Raw genomic sequence first — 25,329 nt, forward strand, 5'->3', positions numbered from 1 at the left:
CTATTTGCCTATGCAGGGGGCTCATGAAGGCAGATTTCTCTAAAGCCTGATCCAATTTCTATCACTTAGAGCCACCTAATCTCACTTAAATACTATTAGTGATTATAATTGGAAAAGAGCATTGTGTCCTCTACTTTTGTTAAAAAAAAAAACCCTAAGCACTTAAAGAGCTTAAGTGTTTTTAGCTCTTCTTAACAGCACTCTGTGCAGCCAGGGTGAAGCCATAGGAAAAAGGCAAATTTAATTCTTTCCTCTTGTAAATTAATCTCCTCATGCCATCCCCTGCTGCTTCTGTAGGCTCAACCAATCAGTATTTTTGTATTTTTTGTACAAATTTATTACTCTATTTGTTTTACTTGTACATATTTACTATTCTATTTATTTTGTTAATGATGTGCATTTAGTTTTAATTCTTTTTGTTCTGATGACTTGACACCCATCCACGTGTTTTGTTTCATTGTCTGTCTCCCCCTTCTAGTGGTATTTTGGATCTAACCTAACCCTAAACCATTCATCCCCACTGAGTCAATGGTTTTCAAAGCCCAGTATTCCCATAATAATAACAACAACAATAATAATAATATTAGTACTTGTTAAGTGCTTGCTATGTGCCGAGCACTGCTCTAAGCACCATGGTAGATACAGGCTAATAAGGTTGGACACAGTCCCTGTCCCACTCTCTTCACCCCCATTTTCCAGATGAGGGAACTGAGGCCCTGAGAATTGAAGTGACTTGCCCAAGGTCACACAGCAGACATGTGGCAGAGCTGGGATTAGATCTCAGATTCTTCTGACTCCCACTCCGGGTTCTATCCACTAGGCCACGCCGCTACAGTTGTATGATCTTATCCACGTGGACAAATTTAGCCAAAAAGACAAATTACAAATTGCCTGAAAATCTGCTCTCTCTACTAGCTACATATGTTAGAGTTCACAGGGATTTCATTACAAATTAGACGCTGGGTGTGAACCCATAATGACCACAGTCAGGACGAATAATCAGAATTTTGAAACCACGTCAGTCTTTCGGTTGAAAACGCAGTTCTGTAAATACCTGACTGCGCCATGTGTTTGAAGACTCATGAGTCATTGGAATCATAAATAACGAATGAACTCATTAAACACATCAGAACCAAAACGCTTCAAAGAAATTTTGCTTCAAAGGAAAAGATGGAAGGCAAATCAGGACATCGAAGGGGCCTTCTGACAGAACCGGCCTGCAAAAGTCTCCCCACTGATGACTTTCCCCTTCATATGGTTTGAATACTTAGATAGGGATGCCGTGCTGCCAGTCTCAAATTAGAAGACACAACCAGCCTCTGGATAACATCCCATTTCTTTTAGCATTCTCTCCTCGATAGCTACTGAATATTTTATGTCAGTCGATGGATAGCATTCATTGATTCCTCCGGTGTGCCAAGCTCTGTTCCGAGTGCCTGGAAGAGAACAATAGGGTGAGTAGACCTGATCCTATCCCTGCCCTTGAGGAGCTTATAATTTAGTGGGGGAAGATGGATACCTCAAGGAAATTATAGGTGGCAAGAAGCGATAGTCTGTCAGGAACTTTTGGAAGAATCAGAGACTTAGAAGCAGTGTGGCTCAATGGCAAGAGCCCGGGCTTGGGAGTCAGAGGTTGTGGGTTCTAATCCAGGCTCTGTCACTCGTCAGCTGTGGGACTTTGGGAAAGTCATTTCATTTATCTGAGCCTCAGTTACCTCATCTGTAAAATGGGGTTTAAGACTGTGCACCCCACTTGGGACAACCTGATTACCTTGTATCTCCCCCAGTGCTTAGAACAGTGCTTGGCACATAGAAAGTGCTTAACAAGCATAATTATTATTATTATTATATCATTATTATTATTAGGTGACATGGAGGGACTGAATTGGAGTAAAAGAGATGTAAAATGGAGAGAGTAAAAATTAATAATGATGGTACTTGTTGAGCGCTTTCTATGTGCCTGTTTGATGCCTGTCTCCCCACTTCTAGACTGTGAGCCCGCTGTGGGCAGGGATTGCCTCTACTTGTTGCTGAATTGTACTTTCCAAGCACTTAGTACAGTGCTCTGCGCAAAGTAAGTGCTCAGTAAATACGAATGAATGAATAAAAGCACTGTTCTAAGTGCTGGGGTAGATGCAAGGTCATCAGGTTGGACACAGTCTCTGTCCCACGTGGGGCTCACAGTCTTCATCCCCATTTTCCAGATGAGGGAACCGAGGCCCAGGAAGTGAAGTGATGTGCCCAAAGTCACACAGCACACATGCGGTGGAGGCAGGATTCGAACCCAGGCCCTTCTGACTCTGCAGCCCGTGCTCTATCTGCTAAGCCACACTGCTTCTCAATCAGAGAAGCCCCCCTCGATGAGAAGCTCTTTTAGTAGGGCTTTAAGGTTGGGGGAGCTGTGGTCAGTCAGAAAAGAATAATGATAATTGTGGCATTTGTTCATCACTTACTATGTGCTGGGCATCGTAATAATAATAATAACAATAATAATAATAATAATAATGGCATTTTTAAGTGCTTACTATGTGTCAAGCACTGTTCTAAGCACTGGGGAGGTTATACGGTGATCAGGTTGTCCCACGGGGGGCTCACAGTCTTAATCCCCATTTTACAGATGAGGCAACTGAGGCACAGAGAAGTGAATAATAATAATAATGATGATGGCATTTGTTAAGCACTTACTATGTGCAAAGCACTGTTGTAAGTGCTCGGGGGGATACAAGGTGATCAAGTTGTCCCACGTGGGGCTCACAGTCTTAATCCCCATTTTACAGATGAGGTAACTGAGGCTCAGAGAAGTTAAATGACTTGCCCAAGGTCACACAGCAGACATGTGGCGGAGCTGGGATTAGAACCCAGGAGGCTTTCCCAGACTGAGCCGCCTTTTTCCTCTCCCCCTCCCCATCCCCCCGCCCTACCTCCTTCCCTTCCCCACAGCACCTGTGTATATGTTTGTGCAGATTTATTACTCTATTTATTTTACTTGTACATATTTACTATTCTATTTATTTTGTCAGTGATGTGTATCTAGCTTTACTTCTAATTATTCTGATGACTTGACACCTGATCACATGTTTGGTTTTGTTGTCTGTCTCCCCCTTCTAGACTGTGAGCCCGTTGTTGGGTAGGGACCATCTCTATATGTTGCCAACTTGTACTTTCCAAGCACTTAGTACAGTTCTTTGCACACAGTAAGCGCTCAATAAATGCAGTTGAATGAATGAGTGAATGACCTCTAACTCCCAAGCCCATGCTCTTTCCACTGAGCCACGCTGCTTCTCAAGGAAGCATAGCTGAGGCTCAGAGAAGTTAAGCGACTTGCCTAAATTCACACAGCAGACAAGTAGCAGAGCCGGGATTAGATTCTTGGGTCCGGGCTCTTTCCACTAAACCACGCTGCTTCTCAAGGAACGGGGGAATGGAGTTGTAGAAGAGAGGAAGGGTTTGAGCAAGAGGTGGTCGGCAGGAGAGGTGAAGATGAGGTGAACAGAAAGCACAAGTTGGGATAAGAGTGGGTTAAGAGATAAGATGGCGTAAGATATAAGATATATAAGATATAAAATATGAGTGGGATAAGAGATTAGCCAAGTAGGAGAGAGAGGGCTATTTCGAGCCTTTAAGAAAAGGGTCTGAAGTTTCTGCTTGAAGTAGAGAGGAATGGGCAACCACCGGAGGGTTTTAAGGAGGGGGGAGAAGAAGAGAATAATACCTGGACATCAGAAAATCATGAATTCTAATCCTGTGCTTAACTTCACTTAACTTCTCTGAGCCTCAGTGACCTCATCTGTAAAATGGGGATGAAGACTGTGAGCCCCACGTGGGACAACCTGATCACCTTGTATCCCCCCTCAGCGCCTAGAACAGTGCTTTGCACATAGTAAGAGCTTAACAAATGCCACCATTATATTATTATTATTATTGTTAAGTGACTTGCCCAAAGTCACACAGCTGACAATTGGCGGATTCCATCTAACCCCAGTGTTTAGAACAGGGCTTGACACATAGTGCTTAACAAATGCCATTATTATTATTATTATTTTTGTTCTGATCCCTGCCCACAAGGAGTTTACAAGCTATGAGTGCAGAGCACTGCACTAAGCACTTGAAAGAGCACAACAAGAGTTAGAAGACATGAAATCTGCCCTCCAGCAGAAGAGTGTGAAGAGTACTGTCCTAATCGCTTGACAGAGCACCAAAGTTAGAAGACACGATTTCTGCATGGTGTAATGACTAGCAAATCTCAGCTCTGCCATTTATCTGCTGTGTGACCTTGGGCGAGTCACTTCACTTCCCTGGGCCTCAGTTACCTCATCTAGAAAATGGGGATTGAGACTGTAAGCCTGAGTTGGGACAATGACTGCATCCAATCCGATTGGCTTGGCTCCACCACAGCGCTTAGTACAGTGCCTGGCACATAGTAAGTGCTTAAGATGCAGCATGGCTCAGTGGAAAGAGCAGGGGCTTTGGAGTCAGAGGTCATGGGTTCATATCCTGCTCTGCCAAATGTCAGCTGTGTGACTTTGGGCAAGTCACTTCACTTCTCTGTGCCTCAGTTCCCTCATCTGTACAATGGGGATTGAGACTGTGAGCCCCCTGTGGGACAACCTGATCACCTTGTAACCTCCCCAGCACTTAGAACAGTGCTTTGCACAGAGTAAGTGCTTAATAAATGCCATTATTATTATTAAAAAATACCACAATTATTATTATTCTAAGAACCCTGCATGAAGTGTTTGAGACAGTACAGTAGAGTTAAAAGACATGATCCCTGCCTTCAAGGAGTTTAGATTTTTTATTCCTGCATTCATTCATTCAATCATATTTATTGAGCACTTACTGTGTGCAGAGCACTGTACTAAGCGCTTGGAAAATATTGCTCTGCACACAGTAAGTGCTCAATAAACACGATTGAATGAATGAATGAAAGTACAATTTGGAAGCAAATAGAGACAAGCCCTACCCAACAATGGGTTATAACTCTCTCCTTACCAGACTCTGCTTCACATCAGGGCTTAGAACAGTGCTTGGCGCATAGTAAGTGCTTAACAATGTTGTTATTATTATTATTATTATTATTATTATTATTATTATTATTATTATTATCCCTTTATCTCCCTGCAGGCCAGAATAAGGGAACAGCTGTGGCATTTGATAAACATGTCATTAAAGAGATTATGCCAGCAGCAGTTCTGAGAGAAAGCCCAGAATCATTAGTTTTGGGAGACAGAGTAGAGTCCAAACTGTCCCTTTGAGCCGAGAGAGCTTTTGCTTGGCTGGGAGGAATGCAATTCTCCACAAAAGAGATGTGGAAATGGGACAAAAATGATTCCTTCCAGTCTGGAGGCAGATGAGTAGAACAATTTCGAGAGGAAGAGTTGCCCACACTACGGGAAAAATCCAGGCTGCAAACTAGAGGGAAATGGCTGCTTTGTTGGCAAGCCTCCCGTTGGAAATTAATAATGATAATAATGATGATGGCATTTGTTAAGTACTTACTATGTGCAAAGCACTGTTCTAAGCACTGGAGGGAATACAGGTGATCAGGTTTTCCCACATAGGGCTCACAGTCTTCATCCCCATTTTACAGATGAGGTAACTGAGTCAATCTTAATCCCCATTTTACAGATGAGGGAACTGAGGCCCCGAGAAGTGAAGTGACTTGCCCAAAGTCACACAGCTGACAAGTGGCGGAGTCGGGATTAGAACCCATGACCTCTGACTCCCAAGCCTGGGCTCTTTCCACTGAGCCATGCTGTTTCTTAGAGGTCTGTCCTGTCGATTTTATGGCAGATAATGGAAATTAATCAATCAATCGTATTTACTGAGTGCTTCCTGTGTGCAGAGCACTGTACTAAGCGCTTGGGAAGTACAAGTTGGCAACATAGAGAGACAGTCCCTACCCAACTGTGGGCTCACAGTCTAAAAGGGGGAGACAGAGAACAAAACAAAACATATTAACAGAATAAAATAAATAGAATAAATATGTACAAGTAAAATAAATAAATACAGTAATAAATACATACAAACATACATACATATATACAGGTGCTGTGGGGAAGGGAAGGAGGTAAGGCGGGGGGATGGAGAGGGGGATGAGGGGGAGAGGAAGGAGGGGGCTCAGTCTGGGAAGGCCTCCTGGAGGAGGTGAGCTCTCAGTAGGGCCTTGAAGGGAGGAAGAGAGCTAGCTTGGTGGATGGGCAGAGGGAGGGCATTTCAGGCCCGGGGGATGACGTGGGCCGGGGGTTGATGGCGGGACAGGCAAGAACGAGGTACGGTGAGGAGATTAGGGGCAGAGGAGTGGAAGGTGCGGGGTGGGGCTGGAGAAGGAGAGAAGGGAGGTGAGGTAGGAGGGGGCAAGGTGATGGACAGCCTTATAGCCGAGGGTGAGGAGTTTCTGCCTGATGCACAGATTGATTGGTAGCCACTGGAGATTTTTGAGGAGGGGAGTAACATGCCCAGAGCATTTCTGGACAAAGACAATCCAGGCAGCAGCATGAAGTATGGATTGAAGTGGGGAGAGACATGAGGATGGGAGATCAGAGAGGAGGCTGATACAGTAGTCCAGACGGGATAGGATGAGAGCTTGAATGAGCAGGATAGCGGTTTGGATGGAGAGGAAAGGGCGGATCTTGGCAATGCTGTGGAGCTGAGACCGGCAGGTTTTGGTGACGGCTTGGATGTGAGGGGTGAACGAGAGAGCGGAGTCGAGGATGACACCAAGGTTGTGGGCTTGTGAGACGGGAAAGATGGTAGTGCCGTTAACAGTGATGGGAAAGTCAGGGAGAGGGCAGGGTTTGGGAGGGAAGACAAGGAGTTCAGTCTTGGACATGTTGAGTTTTAGGTGGCGGGAAGACATGCAGATGGAGATGTCCTGAAGGCAGGAGGAGATGCGAACCTGGAGGGAGGGGGAGAGAGGAGGGGCAGAGATGTAGATTTGGGTGTCATCAGCGTAGAGATGATAGTTGAAGCCGTGGGAGCGAATGAGGTCACCGAAGGAGTGAGTGTAGATCGAGAACAGAAGGGGACCAAGAACTGAACCTTGGGGAACCCCCACAGTAAGGGGATGGGAGGGGGAGGAGGAGCCTTCAACACTGACTGAGAATGAACGACCGGAGAGATAAGAGGAGAACCAGGAGAGGATGGAGTCTGTGAAGCCAAGGTTGGATAGCGTGTTGAGGAGAAGGGGGTGGTCCACTGTGTCGAAGGCAGCTGAGGGGTCCAGGAGGATTAGGATAGAGTATGAGCTGTTGGATTTGGCAAGCAGGAGGTCATTGGTGACCTTTGAGAGGGCAGTTTCCGTGGAATGTAGGGGACGGAAGCCAGACTGGAGGGGGTCGAGGAGAGAGTTGGTGTTGAGGAATTCGAGGCAGCATGTGTAGACGACTCGTTCAAGGAGTTTGGAAAGGAATGGTAGGAGGGAGATGGGGCAATAACTAGAAGGTGAGGTGGGGTCAAGAGAGGGTTGACCCCATATGTATATATGTATGTATATGTGTGTGTGTGCATATTCATTCAATTGTATTTATTAAGCACTTACTGTGTGCAGAGCACTGTACTAAGTGCTTGGAAAAGTACCATAAACATAAACAGTTATAAACAGACACAATCCCTGGCCACAATGAGCTTACAGTCTAGTGGTGGGGAGGTAGACATCATTACAAAAATATAAATTACATCTGTGTGGGTATGTATACATATCTATATATATCCATCTATATATATATATATGTGTGTATGTATGTGTGTGTATATATAATGATTTCTTTGGTGATTATCAAAAGAAAGTCCCCATGCTCAGATACCTAGCATATGCATATGCAGAAAACTGGGTTACCAAATTTTTGGTTGTGATAAACATTTAGAGGGGGTGTGCTATTTATCTTCAAGTCACTATGTATATATATTTGTACTTATTTATTATTCTATTGATTTTGCTTGTACATATTTATTCTATTTATTTTATTTTGTTTATTTGTTTTGTTGTCTGTCTCCCCCCTTCTAGACTGTGAGCCCGCTGTTGGGTAGGAACCGTCTCTATATGTTGCCAACTTGGACTTCCCAAGCGCTTAGTACAGTGCACTGCACACAGTAAGCGCTCAATAAATATGATTGAGTGAGTGGGTGAAGGAGAACAGGACATTTATTTATGTTAGATTATGTATTTTCATATTGTTGACATTACTGTAAGCTTTCCTTTTATTTCTCCGCTATAAGCAATGGTGCAATGAATATGCACTGATCTAAATATCAAATTCTAGTGCGAAGGCTTTCCAGCCAATGATAACAATATCATATAAAATAAATATAATAATAACGATAATCGTTAACAAATGCTTACAAACACTGGGCACCCAGCAGGCAAATGGTGGAGGCAGGATTAGAACCCAGGTCCTCTGACTCCCAGATCTGTGCTTCTTCTCCTTCCTAGAGCTGAAGGTCTAAGTTGGTGACAGAATGGGGAGAACAGCGAAGCAGAGAGGTCTAGTGGATGGCGCCCAGGCCTGAGAGTCAAAAGGTCATGGGTTCTAATATCGGCTCCGCCACTTCTCTGCTGTGTGACCTTCAGCAAGTCAGTTCACTTTTCTGGGACTCAGTTACCTCATCCGTAAAATGGGGATTCAGACTGAGCCCCATGTGGTGCTTGAACTGTGTGTAACCTGATTAGGTTGTGTCTTTCCCGGTTCTCAGTACAGTTCTCAACACAGAGAAGCACATAACAAATGCCACAGTTATGGCGATTTGCATATTTCTTTCTCAGCATTTGGTATAGTAAGCGCTTAGTTTATAAAGAAACAGCGTGGCTCAGTGGAAAGAGCCTGGGCTTTGGAGTCAGAGGTCATGGGTTCAAATCCCAGCTCCACCAATTGTCAGCTGTGTGACTTTGGGCAAGTCACTTAACTTCTCTGGGCCTCAGTTACCTCATCTGTAAAATGGGGATTAAGGCTGTGAGCCCCCCGTGGGACAACCTGATTACTTTGTAACCTCCCCAGTGCTTAGAACAGTGCTTTGCATATAGTAAGCACTTAATAAATGCCATCATTGTTATTATTATTACTACTCCAATTACAACTACTTACCACCCTCCACACTTGCAGGATAATCTCAAATATCTAACCATTCTCCTCATGCTCCGCTTGCTTCTGTCAACACTGGGCTGTGTTTTGGTCTTTAGAGGGTCAATATGTGATAGTAGCAGTAATGCTACCAATAATGGTATTTATTGAGTGCTTTCTGGGTTCAGAGCACTGAATTAAGCACTTAGAAAAATACAAGAGAAGCTGGTCTCTTCGGCACCCACTGGGTACTTGGATCTGTCACCTTTAAGCACTTGATATTCACCCCACCCTCAGCTTCAGAGCACTTATGTGCATATCCCTAATTTATTCACATTAATATACAATGTTTATTGTCTTGGCTTACTCATTCATTCATTCAGTTGTATTTATTGAGCACTTACTGTGTGCACAGCACTGTACTAAGCGCTTGGGAAGTACAAGTCAGCAACATATAGAGACGGTCCCTACCCAACAGCGGGCTCACAGTCTAGAAGGCGGAGACAGACAACAAAACAAAACATGTGGACAGGTGTCAAAATCGTCAGAACAGATAGAATTAAAGCTATATGCACATCATTAACAAAAACAGAATAGTAAATATGTACAAGTAAAATAAATAGAGTAATAAATCTGCACAAACATATACACAGGTGCTGTGGGGAAGGGAAGGAGGTAGGGCGGGGGGCTGGGGAGGAGGAGAGGAAAAAGGGGGGCTCAGCCTGGGAAGACCTCCTGGAGGAGGTGAGCTTTCAGTAGGGCTTTGAAGGGAGGAAGAGAACTAGTTTGGCGGATGTTTGGAGGGAGGGCATTCCAGCCAGGGGGAGGATGTGGGCCGGGGGTCGACGGCAGGACACGGGAGAACGAGGCATGGTGAGGAGGTTAGCCGAAGCAGAGGAGCGGAGGGTGCAGGATGGGCTGGAGAAGGAGAGAAGGGAGGTGAGGTAGGAGAGGGTGAGGGGATGGACAGCTTTGAAGCCAATAGTGAGGTGTTTTTGATTGATTCGTAGGTTGACAGGCAACCAGTGGAGATTTTTGAGGCTTGTGCCGTCCAGTCGTCTCTGACCCATAGCGACAACCCCCGTCTTACCTCCTTCCCTTCCCCACAGCACCTGCATATATGTTTGTACATATTTATTACTCTATTTATTTTACTTGTACATATCTATTCTATTTATTTTATTTTGTTAATATGTTTGGTGCTGTTCTCTGTCTCCCCCTTCTAGACTGTGAGCCCACTGTTGGGTAGGGACTGTCTCTACATGTTGCCAACTTGTACTTCCCAAGCACTTCGTACAGTGCTCTGCACACAGTAAGTGCTCAATAAATACGATTGATTGATTGATTGACACCACGGACACATCTCTCCCAGAATGCCTCGCTCTCCATCTGCCATTGTTCTCTTCTAGGCGCTGGGGTAGACACAGGGTGATCAGGTTGTCCCACTTGGGGATTGCAGTCTCAATCCCCTTTTTACAGATGAGGTAACTGAGGCACAGAGAGGTTCAGTGACTTGCCCAAGGATCCAGAGAGTTTTCCTGGGACAAATCCAGAAATGGTTTACCATCGCCTCCTTCCGCGCAGTCAACTTGAGTCTCCACCCTCAACTTTCTCCCGGGCCGCTGCTGGTTGTATGGAATATATTAGGTATTTCTAGACTGTGAGCCCATTGTTGGGTAGGGACCATCTCTATATGTTGCTGACTTGTACTTCCCAAGCGCTTAGCACAGTGCTCTGCACACAGTAAGCGCTCAATAAATACGATTGAATGAATGAATGAATTAGGTATCAGTAAATTATATCGTACTCTCCCAAACGCTTAGTACAGTGCTCTGTTCACAGTAAGCGCCCAATAAATACGACGGATACGGCCTTCCCGATTAAGTCCTCTTTTCCCCGGCTCCCTCTCCCTATGCGCTAGGGTCTGTGACCATTTGACATTTTATAATAATAATAATAATAATAATAATAATAATAATAATATGATGGCATTTATTAAGCACTTACTATATGCAAAGCACTGTTCTAAGTGCTGGGGAGGTTACAAGGTGATCAGGTTTTCCCACAGGGGCTCCCAGTCTTAATCCCCATTTTACAGATGAGGTAACTGAAGCCCAGAGAAGTTAAGTGACTTGCCCAAAGTCACACAGCTGGCAATTGGTGGTCGGGATTTAAACCCATGACCTCTGACTCCAAAGCCTGTACTCTTTCCACTTCACCATGCTGCTCCTCTATATTATATATATATATATATTCTCTATATTATATTGTAAAATATAATATAGAGATATTATCCCTTCCTCTGCCCATCCGCCAAGCTAGCTCTCTTCCTCCCTTCAAGGCCCTACTGAGAGCTCACCTCCTCCAGGAGGCCTTCCCAGACTGAGCCCCTTCCTTCCTCTCCCCCTCGTCCCCCTCTCTATCCCCCCGATCTTACCTCCTTCCCTTCCCCACAGCACCTGTATATATGTATATATGTTTGTACATATTTATTTCTCTATTTCTCTATTTATTTATTTATTTATTTATTTTACTTGTACATATCTATTCTATTTATTTTATTTTCTTGGTATGTTTGGTTTTGCTCTCTGTCTCCCCCTTTTAGACTGTGAGCCCACTATTGGGTAGGGACTGTCTCTATAAGTTGCCAACTTGTACTTCCCAAGAGCTTAGTACAGTGCTCTGCACACAGTAAGCGCTCAATAAATACGATTGATGATGATGATGATGATAAGCGCTCAATAAATTCGGTTGAATGAATATTCGCCTCACCCCAAACCCCACAACACTTATGTACATATCTTTAAATTATATATTATCAGTGTCTTATTTATTCATATTATTCATATAGAGAAGCAGCATGGCTTAGTGACAAAAGCCCGGGCTTGGAAGTCAAGCTTGTCTGCTGTGTGACCTTGGGCAAGTGACTTCACTTCTCTGTGCCTCAGTGACCTCATCTGTAAAATGGGGATGAAGACTGTGAGCCCCACGTGGGACAACCTGATTACCTCGTATCTACCCCAGTGCTTAGAGCAGTGCTTGACATATAGTAAGCACTTAATGAATACCATAATTATTATATTAATGTCCGCCTCCCCACTCAGGACTGTAAGCTCATTACGGGTAAGGAATGTGTCCACTAATTCTGTTGTACTCTCCCAAGTACTTAGTACAGTGCTCTGTACCCAGTAAGCACTCAATAAATACCATTGATTGATTGTTGTATTGTACTCTCCCAAGTGCTTAGTACAGTGCTCTGAACACAGTAAGCACTAAATAAATACCATTGATTGATTGTTGTATTGTACTCTCCCAAGTGCTTAGTACAGTGCTCTGCACACAATAAGCACTAAATAAATACCATTGATTGATTGTTATATTGTACTCTCCCAAGTGCTTAGTACAGTGCTCTGTACCCAGTAAGCGCTCAATAAATACCATGGATTGATTGTTGTATTGCACTCTCCCAAGTGCTTAGTACAGTGCTTTGAACACAGTAAGCGCTCAATAAATAACATTGATTGATTGTTGTATTTACTCTCTTAAGTGCTTAGTACAGTGCTCTGTACACAGTAAGTGCTCAATAAATACCATTGGTTGTTTTGTTGTACTCTCTCAAGTGCTTAGTACAGTGCTCTGCACACAGTAAGTGCTCAATAAATACCACTGATTGATTGTTGTATTGTACTTTCTCAAATGCTTAGAGTGCTCTGCACAAAGTAAGTGCTCAAAAAATGCCATTGATTGATTAATAAGACACAGTCCCTGCCCACATGAAGCTTACTCTCTAAAGTGGGAGCTTTCACGGGGATTGTGGGAAACATAGGGCAGGGGAAGGTGGGCGAACACCCTGTCATATTCGTATTCGACGTCCAGAAAAGTCTGTAAATTGGGTTAATGTTGGTTTGTCCGTGACACATTATTGTCATTTCTTGGAAACCCAAGACCAAGAGAAGGCAGTGGGGTCTAGTCGAAAGTGCACGTGACTGGGAATCTGAAGACCCGGATTCTAGTCCTGGCTCTGCCACGCGACGGCTGTGTTTCCCTGGGCCAGTCACTTCATTTTCTGTGCCTCAGTCTCCTCAGCTTTCCAGTGGCAATGAAATACTTGTTCTCTCTCCCCTCTTTGACTCCATGAGCCCCAAGTGTGACAGGGACTTTGCCTGATCTGATTGTTTAATGTTTACCCCAGTGCTTGGCACATAGTCAGTGCTTAACAAATACCAGAATTATTGTTGTTTTTTTATCATCATTATGATTATTGTCATTATCATCATCTGACTATCTTGTGTCTTCTCAGCACGTGGACTAACACTTTGGTACACAGCTGTTGTTGGGTAGGGACTGTCTCTATATGTTGCCGAACTGTACTTCCCAAGCACTTAGTACAGTGCTCTGCACACAGTAAGCACTCAATAAATATGATTGAATGAATGAATAACCTGGCCTAGGGGCTAGAACTCGTGCCTGGGAGTCAGAAGGACCTGGGTTCTAATCCCTTCTCTGCCACTTGTCTCCTGTGTGACTTTGGGCACGTCACTTCACTTCTCTGGGCTTCGGTTACCTCCTTTGTAAAATGGGGATTGAGTGTGGGAGCCCCATGTGGGACAGGGACTGTACCCAGCCAGATTATCTTGTATCTACCCCAGCACTTAGTACAGTGCTTGGCACATAGTAAGTGGTTAAACAATACAGTTATCATTATTATTTTTAGCTAATAATAATAGTAGCTCTCATTAAGCACTTACTTCGTGGCAAGCAATGTTCTAAGGGCTGGGGTACATACAAAATAATTGGATTGGAAACAATCCCCATCACAGCCTAAATAGGAAGATTTAATCCCCATTTTACAGTAGAGGAAATTGAGGACCAGAGAAGTCAAGTGACTTGCCCAAGGTCATACATGCAGGAAAGTGGTGGAGCTGGGATTAGAACCCAGGTCCTCTGACTTCCAGCCCTGTAATCTTTCCACTAGGCCATACTGCTTCCCCCAAATACCACAACTCTCATTACGATTACTATTATTATAGCTCTTATTATGATCAGTGAGTATCCCTGGTGGACGTAAGCTCATTGTGGGCAGGGAATGTGACTGTATATTGTTCTGTTGGACTCTCCCAAGTGCTTAGTATGATGCTTTGCTCACAGTAAGTGCCAATAAATATAACTGACTGGCTGACTGAAGTAGGGTTAAAAACCAGACCTGCCCTTTCCTTCGCTACTTTGTCTCTCGAAGGCCAACTTTTTACCGGTCTTGATTTTTTTTCCTTTCATTTTTTTTTTCCAGGTGAGTAAGAAAATGTAGTAGGAAGGAAGCGGAGAAGAGAAGCCTCGAGCCTTGGAAAGGAGTGGGTTCCTCTCCTCCCAGGATTTCATCCTCCCAGTTACCCAATCGCACAATGTCAAAGAAGGGAACCGGCGGTCGAGGAAAGGGAGAGAAGCTGGATGCCTTATCTGCCTTGCAGGCCGCCAATGAAGAACTCAGGGCCAAACTCACCGACATCCAAATAGAACTGCAGCAAGAAAAGAGTAAGGTGCGTAAGCACCCCATATCTTATTCCTTTCCTCTTTAAACCTACCTCCATGTCTTGCTTCTACTGGACTTTCCCAAGGGTTTGGTCCAATGCTCTGGATTACTCCTGTCAGTTACACCTTCACAGCGTTGCCAAAATCTGCCCCTTCCTCACCGTCCAAACTGCTAATCTATTAATGCAAGCACTTCTCCTATCTCTCTTTGATGATTGTATTCGTCTCCTTGCTGAGCTCCCTCCCTGCCTCCTGTCTCTCCTCACTCCGGTCCATAGCGCATTCTGCTGCCTGAATCTTTTTCCTTCAAAAATGTTCAGACCATGTTTCCCCACTCCTCAGGAACCTCCAGTGGTTGCCCATCCACCTCCTCATCAAACAGAAACTCCTCACTATTGGTTTTAAAGCCGTCCATTCCCTTGCCCCCTCCTACCTCACCTCACTTCTCTCCAACTACATCCTAGCCCGCACACTTGGTTGCTGTAATGCCAACCTTCTCACTGTCCCTCCATCTCGTCTACATCGCCGCTGACCCGTCGCCCACATCCTACCTCTGACCCGGAATGCCCTCCCTCTTCGTATCTGACGGATAATTGCTCTTCCCCACTTCAAAACCTTATTGAAGGCCCATCTCCTCCAGGAAGCTCTCCCTAAGCCCTCCTCTCCTCTTCTCCTCCTCCCTTCTGCACCGCTCTTACTTGCTCCTTCATTCATCCTCCCTCCCAACCCCACAGCACATAATAATAATAATGGCATTTATTAGGCACTTACTATGTGCAAGGCACTGTTCTAAGTGCTGGGGGTATACAAGGTGACCAGGTTGTCCCACAGGGGGCTCACAGTCTTCATCCCCATTTTACAGATGAGGTAACTGAGGCCCAGAGAAGTTAAGTGACTTGCCCAAAGTCACACAGCTGACAGGTGGCAGAGCCGGGATTTGAACCCATGACCTCTGACTCCAAAGTCCATTCTCTTTCCACTGAGCCATGCAGCTTCTCTATGCACATGTGTTTCGATCTGTATCTATCTGTCATTTATGTATTAATTTATCTATATTAATGTCCATCTCCCCTCTAGACTTTGAGCTTATTGTGGGCAGGGAATGTGTCTGTTTGTTGTTGTTGTAGTATATTCTCCCCAGAGCTTAGTCCAGTGCTCTGCACACAGTAAGTGCTCAGTAAATACAATTAAACAAATGAATGGATGAATGACTGGGGCTCACATTCTAGTCCCCCTTCTAGACTGTGAACCCGTTGTTGGGTAGGGACCGTCTCTAGATGTTGCCAACTTGTACTTCCCAAGCACTTAGTACAGTGCTCTGCACACAGTAAGCGCTCAGTAAATACGGTTGAATGAATGAATGAATAAAGACAAAGGAACTGAGGCCTGGAGAAGTGAAGTGACTTGCCCAAGGTCACTCAGCAGATGTGCGGCAGAGCCGGGATTAGAACCCACTTCCTTTGACTCCCAGGCCCCAGCTCTGTCGACTTGGCCATTCCGCTTCTCTTCTGTCAGGACACAGGCATGAATATAAATCAATAAATAAACAAATAAAAATAAAATAAATGACAGATATATACATAAGTGCTGTGGGGCTAGGAGGCAGGAGAAGGACAAAGGGAGCATGTCAGGGCATCGCAGCTGCCCAGATCATCTTTGTGCAGAAACGCTCTGGGCATGTTACTCCCCTCCTCAAAAATCTCCAGTGGCTACCAGTCAGCCTACACATCAGGCAAAAACACCTCACTCTCGGCTTCAAGGCTGTCCATCCCCTCGCCCCCTCCTACCTCACCTCCCTTCTTTCCTTCTCCAGCTCAGCCCACACCCTCCGCTCCTTGGCAGCTAACCTCCTCACTGGGCCTCATTCTCACCTGTCCCGCTGTCGACCCCAGGCCCACATCCTCCCCCAGGCCTGGAATGCCCTCCCTCCGCACATCCGCCAAGCTAGCTCTCTTCCTCCCTTCAAAGCCTTACTGAGAGCTCACCTCCTCCAGGAGGCCTTCCCAGACTGAGCCCCCTCCTTCCTCCCCCCCTCCTCCCCATCCCCATTCCCCCTGCCCTACCTCCTTCCTCTCCCCACAGCACCAGTATATATGTTTGTACAGATTTATTACTCTATTTTACCTGTACATATTTACTATTCTATTTATTTTATTTTGTTAATATGTTTTGTTTTCTTGTCTGTCTCCCCCTTCTAGACTGTGAGCCCGCTGTTGGGTGGGACCGTCTCTATATGTTGCCAACTTGTACTTCCCAAGCGCTTAGTACAGTGCTCTGCACACAGTAAGCGCTCAATAAATACGATTGAATGAATGAATGAAAAGGGAGTAGGAGATGAGGAAAAGTGGGGCTTAATCAGGGAAGACCTCTTGGAGGAGATGGGCCTTCAAGTGGGACAGGGACTGTGTCCAGCCCGATTTCCTTCTACCCACCCCAGCTCTTAGAACAGTGACTGGTACAGAGTAAGCGCTTAACAATGAATGAATGAATGACACCCTAAGGAGACTGCCTTAGTTCCTCACCAGTCCATCAGAACTGTTTCCTGAGTGCCCATGGTTTGAGATGCACTATACTAAGCACTTGGGAGAGTACAATAGAGTTAATATTCATGATCTCCATCCTTAAGGAGCTTCCAGGCTCCTGGCTACGGAGCCCTGACCTATCATTTGGAAGAGGACAATGGAGTGAGTAGATTCATTCATTCATTCATTCAATCGTATTTATTGAGCGCTTACTGTGTGCAGAGCACTGTACTAAGCGCTTGGGAAGTACAAGTTGGCAACATATAGAGACGGTCCCTACCCAACAACGGGATCACAGTCTAGTAGATGGCCTAGTGGCTAGAGCCTGGGCCTAGGAGTCAGAAAGTCACAGGTTCTAATCCCTGCTCTGCCACTTGTCAGCTGTGTGACCTTGGGCAAGTTGCTTCACTTCTCTGTGCCTCAGTTCCCTCCCCTGGAAAATGGGGTTTAACACTGTGAGCCCCATGTGAGACAGGGACTGTGTCCAACCTCGTAGATAGAAGCTACCCCAGTGCTTAGAACAAGGCTTGACACATAGTGGGTGCTTAACAAATACCATTATTATTACTATTATTATTGTTCTGATCCCTGCCCACAAAGAGTTTAATTCTGTGGGTACAGAGCACTGCACTAAGCACTTGAAAGAGCCCAAGAAGAGTTAGAAGACAAGAGAAGTGAAGTGACTTGCCCAAGGTTACATAGCAGACATGTAGCAGAGTTGAGATTGGAACATGCTACTGATGTCTGTCTACTTGTTTTGTTTTTTGTCTGTCTCCCCCTTCTAGACTGTGAGCCCGTTTTTGGGTAGGGATTGTCTTTGTTGCCGAATTGTACTTTCCAAGCTTAGTACAGTGCTCAGCGCACAGTAAGTGCTCAATAAATATGATTGAATGAATGAATGAATGAAATCTACCCTCAATAATAATGTTAATAATATTTGCCCTTACTATGGGCAAAGCACTGTTCTCAGCGCTGGGGTAGATACAAGGTAATCAGGTTGTCCCACAAGGGGCTCACAGTCTTCATCCCCATTTTATAGATGAGGGAACTGAGGCCCAGAGAAGTGAAGTGACTTGCCCAAAGTCACACAGCTGACAAGTGGCGGAGCCGGAATTTGAACCCACAGCCTCTGACTCCAAAGCCCAGGCTCTTTCCACTGAGCCACGGTGCTTCCCATGCAGTTTGCAATCTACTATGTGTAGAGTACTGTACTAATCGATTGAGAGAGCACAAGAGAGTTAAAAGACATGATGTCTCCATGGTTGTAATGAATAGCAAATCCCCGCTTTGCCACTTGTCTGCTGTGTGGCCTTGGGCAAGTCACTTCACTTCTCTGTGCCTCAGTTACCACATCTGTAAAATGGGGATTGAGACTGTGAGGCACATATGGATCAGGGACTGTGTCCAACCTGATTTGTTTGTATCCACCCCAGTGCTTAGTGCTTGGCACATAGTAAGCACTTAACAAATACCACAGTTATTATAATTATAATTGGACATGATCCCTGCCCTCAAGGAGTTTACAGTCTTTCTGGTCACAGAGCACTGTACTAAGTGCTTGGGAGGCAACAGTAGACTCAGTAGACGTGATGATAATAATAAATGTAGTATTTGTTAAGTGCTTACTATGTGCCAGGCACTGTACTAAGTGCTGGGATGGTTCCAAGCAAATCGAGTTGGACACAGTCCCCGTCCCACGTGGGGCTCACAGTCTCAAACCCCATTTTACAGATGAGGGAACTGAGGCCCAGAGAAGTGAAGTGATTTGACCAAGGCCACACAGCAGACAAGTGGCGTAGCCAGGATTAGAATCCATGACCTGATTCCCAGGCCCATGCTTTATCATCTGTCTACTTGTTTTCACCTGTCTACTTGTTTTTTTTTGTTGTCTAATGTCTTCTCCTTCTAGACTGAGAACCCATTGTTGGGTGGGGACCGTCTCTATATGTTGCCGATTTGTACTTCCCAAGCACTTAGTACAGTGCTCTGCACACAGTAAGCGCTCAATAAATATGATTGTACTAAGTGCTTGGGAGATGACAGTAGAGTTAGACATCAAGGAGCTTACGGTCTCCTGTGTGCAGGGCACTGTATTAAGTGCTTGGGAGAGTATGAGAGTGTGAGTAGCCTTGATCTCTGCCCTCAAAGGGCTTACAATATTTTGAGAAGGGCACTGTGTCAAGCCCTTGGAGGAGTACAGAGTTGCTGGATATGATCCTAACTGTCAGGGTGCTTGAAATCTGAGTGCTTGGGAGAGAGCAATAGAGTTCGATATAATAATAATAATTAGAGAAGCAGCCTGGCTCAGTGGAAAGAGCACGGGCTTGGGAGTCAGAGGTCTTGGGCTCTAATCCTGACTTGGCCACTTATCGGCTGTGTGACTTTGGGCAAATCACTTCACTTCTTTGTGCTTCAGTTACCTCATCTGTAAAATGGGGATTAAGACTGTGAGCCCCACGTGGGACAGTCTGATTACCTTGTATCCCCCCCAGCGTTTAGAACAGTGCTTTGCACATAGTAAGCGCCTAACAAATACCATGATCATGATCATCATCATCATCAATAACAATGATGGTATTTGTTAAGCTCTTACTATGTGCCATACACTGTTCTAAGCGCTGGGGTAGATACAAGGTAATCAGGTTGTCCCACGTGGGGCTCACAGTCTTAATCCCCATTTTACGGATGACGTAACTGAGACACAGAGATGTTAAGTGACTTGGCCCAAGTTCATACAGCAGACAAGTGGCGGATTCAGGATTAGAACCCACGACCTCTGACTCCCAAGCCTGGCTCTTTCCATTAAGCCAGGCTGCTTCTCAATGTTCCCTGTCCTCATGGAGCTGACCGTCTACTGTGTGCAGAGCACTGGGCTACCACTTGGGAGAATACAATAGGATTAATAGATATGATCTCTGCTCCTCAAGGAATTTATAGCCTGCTGTGTGCAGAGCACTGTACTAAGTGCTTGGGAGAGTACAATAGAGATAATAGGTGTGATCTCTGCTCCTCATGGAGCTTATAGTTTGCTGTGTGCAGAGCACTGTACTAAGTGCTTGGGAGAGTACAATAGAGATAATAGGTGTGATCTCTGCTCCTCATGGAGCTTATAGTTTGCTGTGTGCAGAGCACTGTACTAAGTGCTTGGGAGAGTACAATAGAGTACACCCTGCTATCAGGGAGTTTACAGTCTTCCAAATGCGTGGGAGAGATACAAGATTATCAGGTCGGACACAGTCCCTGTCCCTCTTGGGAGAGAGCTGGTAGTTGTTATTTTTTCATTTTTGTTTGTTTTATGTTCTTTGCTAAGCACTTACTCCGTAACAAGCAATCTAATAAACGTTGGGGGTAGATACAAGTTCATCAGGTTGGCTACAGTCCCTGTCCCACTTGGGGCTCACAGTCTTAGTCCCCATTTTACAGATAAGGGAACTGAGGCCCAGAGAAATGAAGTGATTTCACAGCAGACAAGTGCCAGTGCTTAGAACAGTGCTTTGCACATAGTAGGCACTTAACAAATACCATTATTATTGTTATTATAAGTGGCAGAACCGGGATTGGAATCCAGGCCCTTCTGATCCCAGGCCCCGGGCTCTACCCATTAGGTTCCGTTTTGTTGTATGTCTCCCCCTTCTAGACTGTGAGCCCGGTGTTGGGTAGGGACCATCTCTATATGTTGCCGACTTGTACTCCCTAAGCGCTTAGTACAGTGCTGTGCACACAGGAAGTGCTCAATAAATACTATTGAATGAGTGAATAGGCTACACTGCTTTTGCCCCAAGCTCTGGGGATGGCTGATGGGTGAAGATGTTGTTTGTGAGGGTGGAGAATGTATCTGTTTATTGTTTTATTGTCCTCTCCCAAGTTAGTACAGTGCTCTGCACACATTAAGTGCTCGATAAATACAATGGAATGAATAATAGTTCTAGGGCAGAAAGTTTCAGAAACCTCAAAGCTCAGCCTTCTTGTTACAAAAAAGCCCCAGTGGCAAGTTCTGCTGGTGTCTCTCAGATATTTCTTTGGAATCCTCCTCCTTTGCCACTGTGACTCCAGCTAATTAGATCAGTAATCTGCTTTTTCTCCTTAATTAGCACTTGGTACTTTCCTTCTGAAGAATGTAGCATCTGGGGTATAATTGAGCTGTTCAAAATAGGCGTGGAGGAGCAATTTTAGAGTTAGTACATGAATCTCTGAGCCTCTGAAACTCAGTCAGCTGAAAGCAGTCTGGAATATTACTATTAATTCTCCAAGTAAAAACGGCATTTGTGAAGTGCTTCTGACGGCCCCAGTGCTGGGGTAGATAGGTGACACACTGTCAGATCATTGTGGGCAGGGAATGTCACTGTTTATTGTTGTATTGTACTTTCCCAAGCGTTTAGTACAGTGCTGTGCACACAGTAAGTGCTCAATAAATACGATTGAATAATAATAATGATAATAATAATAGCATTTATTAAGTGCTTACTATATGCAAAGCACTGTTCTAAGCACTGGGGAGGTTACAAAGTAATCAGGTTGTCCCACGGGGGGCTCACAGCCTTAATCCCCATTTTACAGATGAGGGAACTGAGGCACAGAGAAGTTAAGTGACTTGCCCAAAGTCACACAGCTGACAAGTGGGGGAGCTGGAATTTAAACCCATGACCTCTGACTTCAAAGCCCGGGCTCTTTCCACTGAGCCACGCTGCTTCTCCATTATTCAAGCTCATTCAAGCTCTCATCCTATCCCGTCTGGACTACTGCATCAGCCTTCTCTCTGATCTCCCATCCTCCTGTCTCTCCCGACTTCAATCCATACTTCATGCTGCTGCCCGCATTATCTTTGTCCAGAAACGCTCTGGGCATATTACTCCCCTCCTCAAGAATCTCCAGTGGCTACCAATCAATCTGCGCATCAGGCAGAAACTCCTCACCCTGGGCTTCCAGGCTGTCCATCACCTCGCCCCCTCCTACCTCACCTCCCTTCTCTCTTTCTCCAGCCCACCCCGCACCCTCCGCTCCTCCGCCGCTAATCTCCTCACCATACCTCGCTCTCGCCTGTCCAGCCATCGACCCCCGGCCCACGTCATCCCCTGGGCCTGGAATGCCCTCCCTCTGCCCCTCCGCCAAGCTAGCTCTCTTCCTCCCTTCAAGGCCCTGCTGAGAGCTCACCTCCTCCAGGAGGCCTTCCCAGAATGAGCCCCTTCCTTCCTCTCCCCGTCGTCCCCCTCTCCATCCCCCGCATCTTACCTCCTTCCCTTCCCCATAGCACCTGTATATATGTATATATGTTTGTACGTATTTATTACTCTATTTATTTATCTATTTATTTTACTTGTACATATCTATTCTATTTATTTTATTTTGTTAGTATGTTTGGTTTTGTTCTCTGTCTCCCCCTTTTAGACCGTGAGCCCACTATTGGGTAGGGACTGTCTCTATATGTTGCCAAATTGTACTTCCCAAGCACTTAGTACAGTGTTCTGCACACAGTAAGCGCTCAATAAATACGATTGATGATGATGATGACTATAATAATAATATTATCATTAATAATATTAATGATAATTGATAATATTATTAATAATATAATCATCAATAATATCATTATAATTATAATAATGGCATTTGTTGAGCACTTACTATGTGCCAAGCACTGTTCTAAGCACTGGTGTAGATACAAGGTAATCAAGTTGTCCCACATGGGGCTCACAGTCTTAATCCCCATTTTACAGATGAGGTAACTGAGGCCCAGAGATGTGAGCCCCACGTGGGACAACCTGATCACCTTGTAACTTCCCCAACGCTTAGAACAGTGCTTGGCACATAGTAAGCGCTTAATAAATGCCGTTATTATTATTCTGAATCATTGGAGATTAAAAAGAATCAGATTGGGCACCAACTCTACCCTGCACGAAGCTCACAAAGAATCTAAGTGTGGGGGGGAGAGCTGGTGTTGAGTCACATTTTATACAGGAGGGAAATGAGGCACAGAGAGGTTAAATATGTTGCCCAAGGTCACCCAGAAGGCCTGTGACAGAACTGGGACTAGAAACAGTGTTGCTTAGTGGAAAGAGCACGGGTTTGGGAGTCAGAGGCTGTGGATTCTAATCCTGACTCCGCCACTTGTCAGATGGGTGACTTTGGGCAAGTCACATCACTTCTCTGTGTCTCAGTTACCTCATCTGGAAAATGGGGATTAAGACTGTGAGCCCCACATGAGACAACCTGATTACCTTGTCTCTACCCCTGTGAGCCCCACGTGGGACAACCTGATTACCTTGTCTCTACCCCAGGGCTTAGAACAGTGCTTGGCACATAGTAAGTGCTTTGTATATATGTATATATGTTTGTACATATTTATTGCTCTATTAATTTATTTTATTTGTACATATTTATTCTATTTATTTTATTTTGTTAATATGTTTTGTTTTGTTCTCTGTCTCCCCCTTCTAGACTGTGAGCCCACTGTTGGGTAGGGACCGTCTCTATATGTTGCCAAATTGTACTTCCCAAGAGCTTAGTATAGTGCTCTGCACCCAGTAAGCGCTCAATAAATACGATTGAATGAATGAATTGAATGAACAAACACCATCATTATTTTTTGGAGAAACAGCGTGGCTTAGTGGAAAGAGCATGGGCTTGGGTGTCAGAGGTAGTGGGTTCTAATCCCGACTCCGCCACTTGTCAGCTGTGTGACTTTGGGCAAGTCACTTAACTTCTCTGTGCCTCAGTTACCTCATCTGCAAAATGGGGATTAAGACTGTGAGTCCCACGTGGGACAACCTGATTACCTTGTCTCTACCCCAGCGCTTAGAACACTGCTTAGCATATAATAAGTGCTTAACAAATACCATTATTATTATTTTATTTTTATTATTCCAGGTGTTCTGACCCAGGCTCTTTCCACTAGACCATCTCTGTCTCTCTCAATCTCTCTCTTCTTCAATCTCTATCTTCCTCAATCGAATAATAATAATAATGATGACATTTATTAAGCACTCACTAAGTGCAAAGCACTGTTCTAAGCGCTGGGGGTGTTACAAGGTGATCAGGTTGTCCCACGGTGGGCTCACAGTCTTAATCCCCATTTTACAGATGAGGGAACTGAGGCATAGAGAAGTGAAATGACTTGCCCAAAGTTACACAGCTGACAATCGGCAGAGCCGGGATTTGAAACCATGACCTCTGACTCCAAAGCCCGGGCTCTTTCCACTGAGCCGCACTGCTCCTCTAGCCATGCTGCTTCTCTCTTTCTCTATCTTGTGTACAGCTAGATCTAGATGGATACAGATAGATATAGGTCTAGAAAGTTATAGATACAGATAATAATGATAATAATGATGGTATTTGGCAAGCACTTACTATGGGCCAGGTTCTGTACTAAGCACTGGAGTGGTTACAAGCAAATCGAGTTGGACACAGTCCCTGTCCCACGGAGGGCTCACAGTCTCAATCCCCATTTTACAGATGAGGTGACTGAGGGCCAGAGAAGTGAAGTGACTCACCCAGGGTCACACAGCAGACAAGTGATGGAGTGGAATTAGAACCCATGACATTCTGACTCCTGGGCCTGGGCTTTTTCCAGTACGCCGTGATGTTTCTCAGATCCTATCATTCATTCATTCATTCATTCAATCGTATTTATTGAGCGCTTACTGTGTGCAGAGCACTGGACTAAGCACTTGGGAAGTACAACTCGGCAACATATAGCGATGGTCCCTACCCAACAACGGGCTCACAGTCTAGAAGGGGGAGACAGACTACAAAACAAAACATGTGGACAGGTGTGAAGTCGTCAGAATAAATAGAATTAAAGCTAAATGCACATCATTAACAAAATAAATAGAATAGTAAATATGTACAATAGTACATATAGTACTATATACAAATAGTAAATAGTACAATTTACAAATAGTAAATATGTACAATCCTGGCTCTGCCACTTGCCTGTTGTGTGGACTTGGGTAAATTGCCTAACTTCTCTTTTCCTCAATTTCCTCATCTGTGAAATGGAGATTAATTCCTACTCCTTCGTATTTAGACTGTGGGAAAGTGACAGGGACTGTGTCTGTCCTGATTCTCTTATAATCTACCTGAGCACTTAGTACAGTGTTTGGCACATAGTAAGTGCTTAAGCCATTCCATGTCATTACTATGCTTTTTATTTCTGAACATAAATAAATAAATATATGAAAATATATTTAAAAGAAGAAATATAGATACACACACACCTGTGAGCGACT

General features: G+C 44.7%; 1 protein-coding gene across 14 annotated transcripts in view; it reads left to right on the forward strand.

Annotated features, from left to right (window-relative positions):
* The window catches only part of JAKMIP3 (Janus kinase and microtubule interacting protein 3), a 199,181-nt gene that overhangs the window by 59,488 nt on the left and 114,364 nt on the right, over nucleotides 1-25,329 (forward strand). For 11 of the 14 annotated variants that reach the window (XM_038743751.1, XM_038743753.1, XM_038743756.1 and 8 more), the window contains exon 2: nucleotides 14,344-14,590. In XM_038743751.1, coding sequence (XP_038599679.1) covers nucleotides 14,456-14,590 — 135 coding nt within the window. In that variant the 5' untranslated portion in view covers nucleotides 14,344-14,455. Of the gene's footprint in view, nucleotides 1-14,343; nucleotides 14,591-25,329 lie in introns of those variants that run through there. The other 3 variants (XM_038743757.1, XM_038743758.1, XM_038743759.1) reach the window with 1 other exon arrangement.

This window comes from Tachyglossus aculeatus, chromosome 3 (assembly GCF_015852505.1).
Source record: "Tachyglossus aculeatus isolate mTacAcu1 chromosome 3, mTacAcu1.pri, whole genome shotgun sequence".
Lineage (NCBI taxonomy): Eukaryota > Metazoa > Chordata > Mammalia > Monotremata > Tachyglossidae > Tachyglossus > Tachyglossus aculeatus.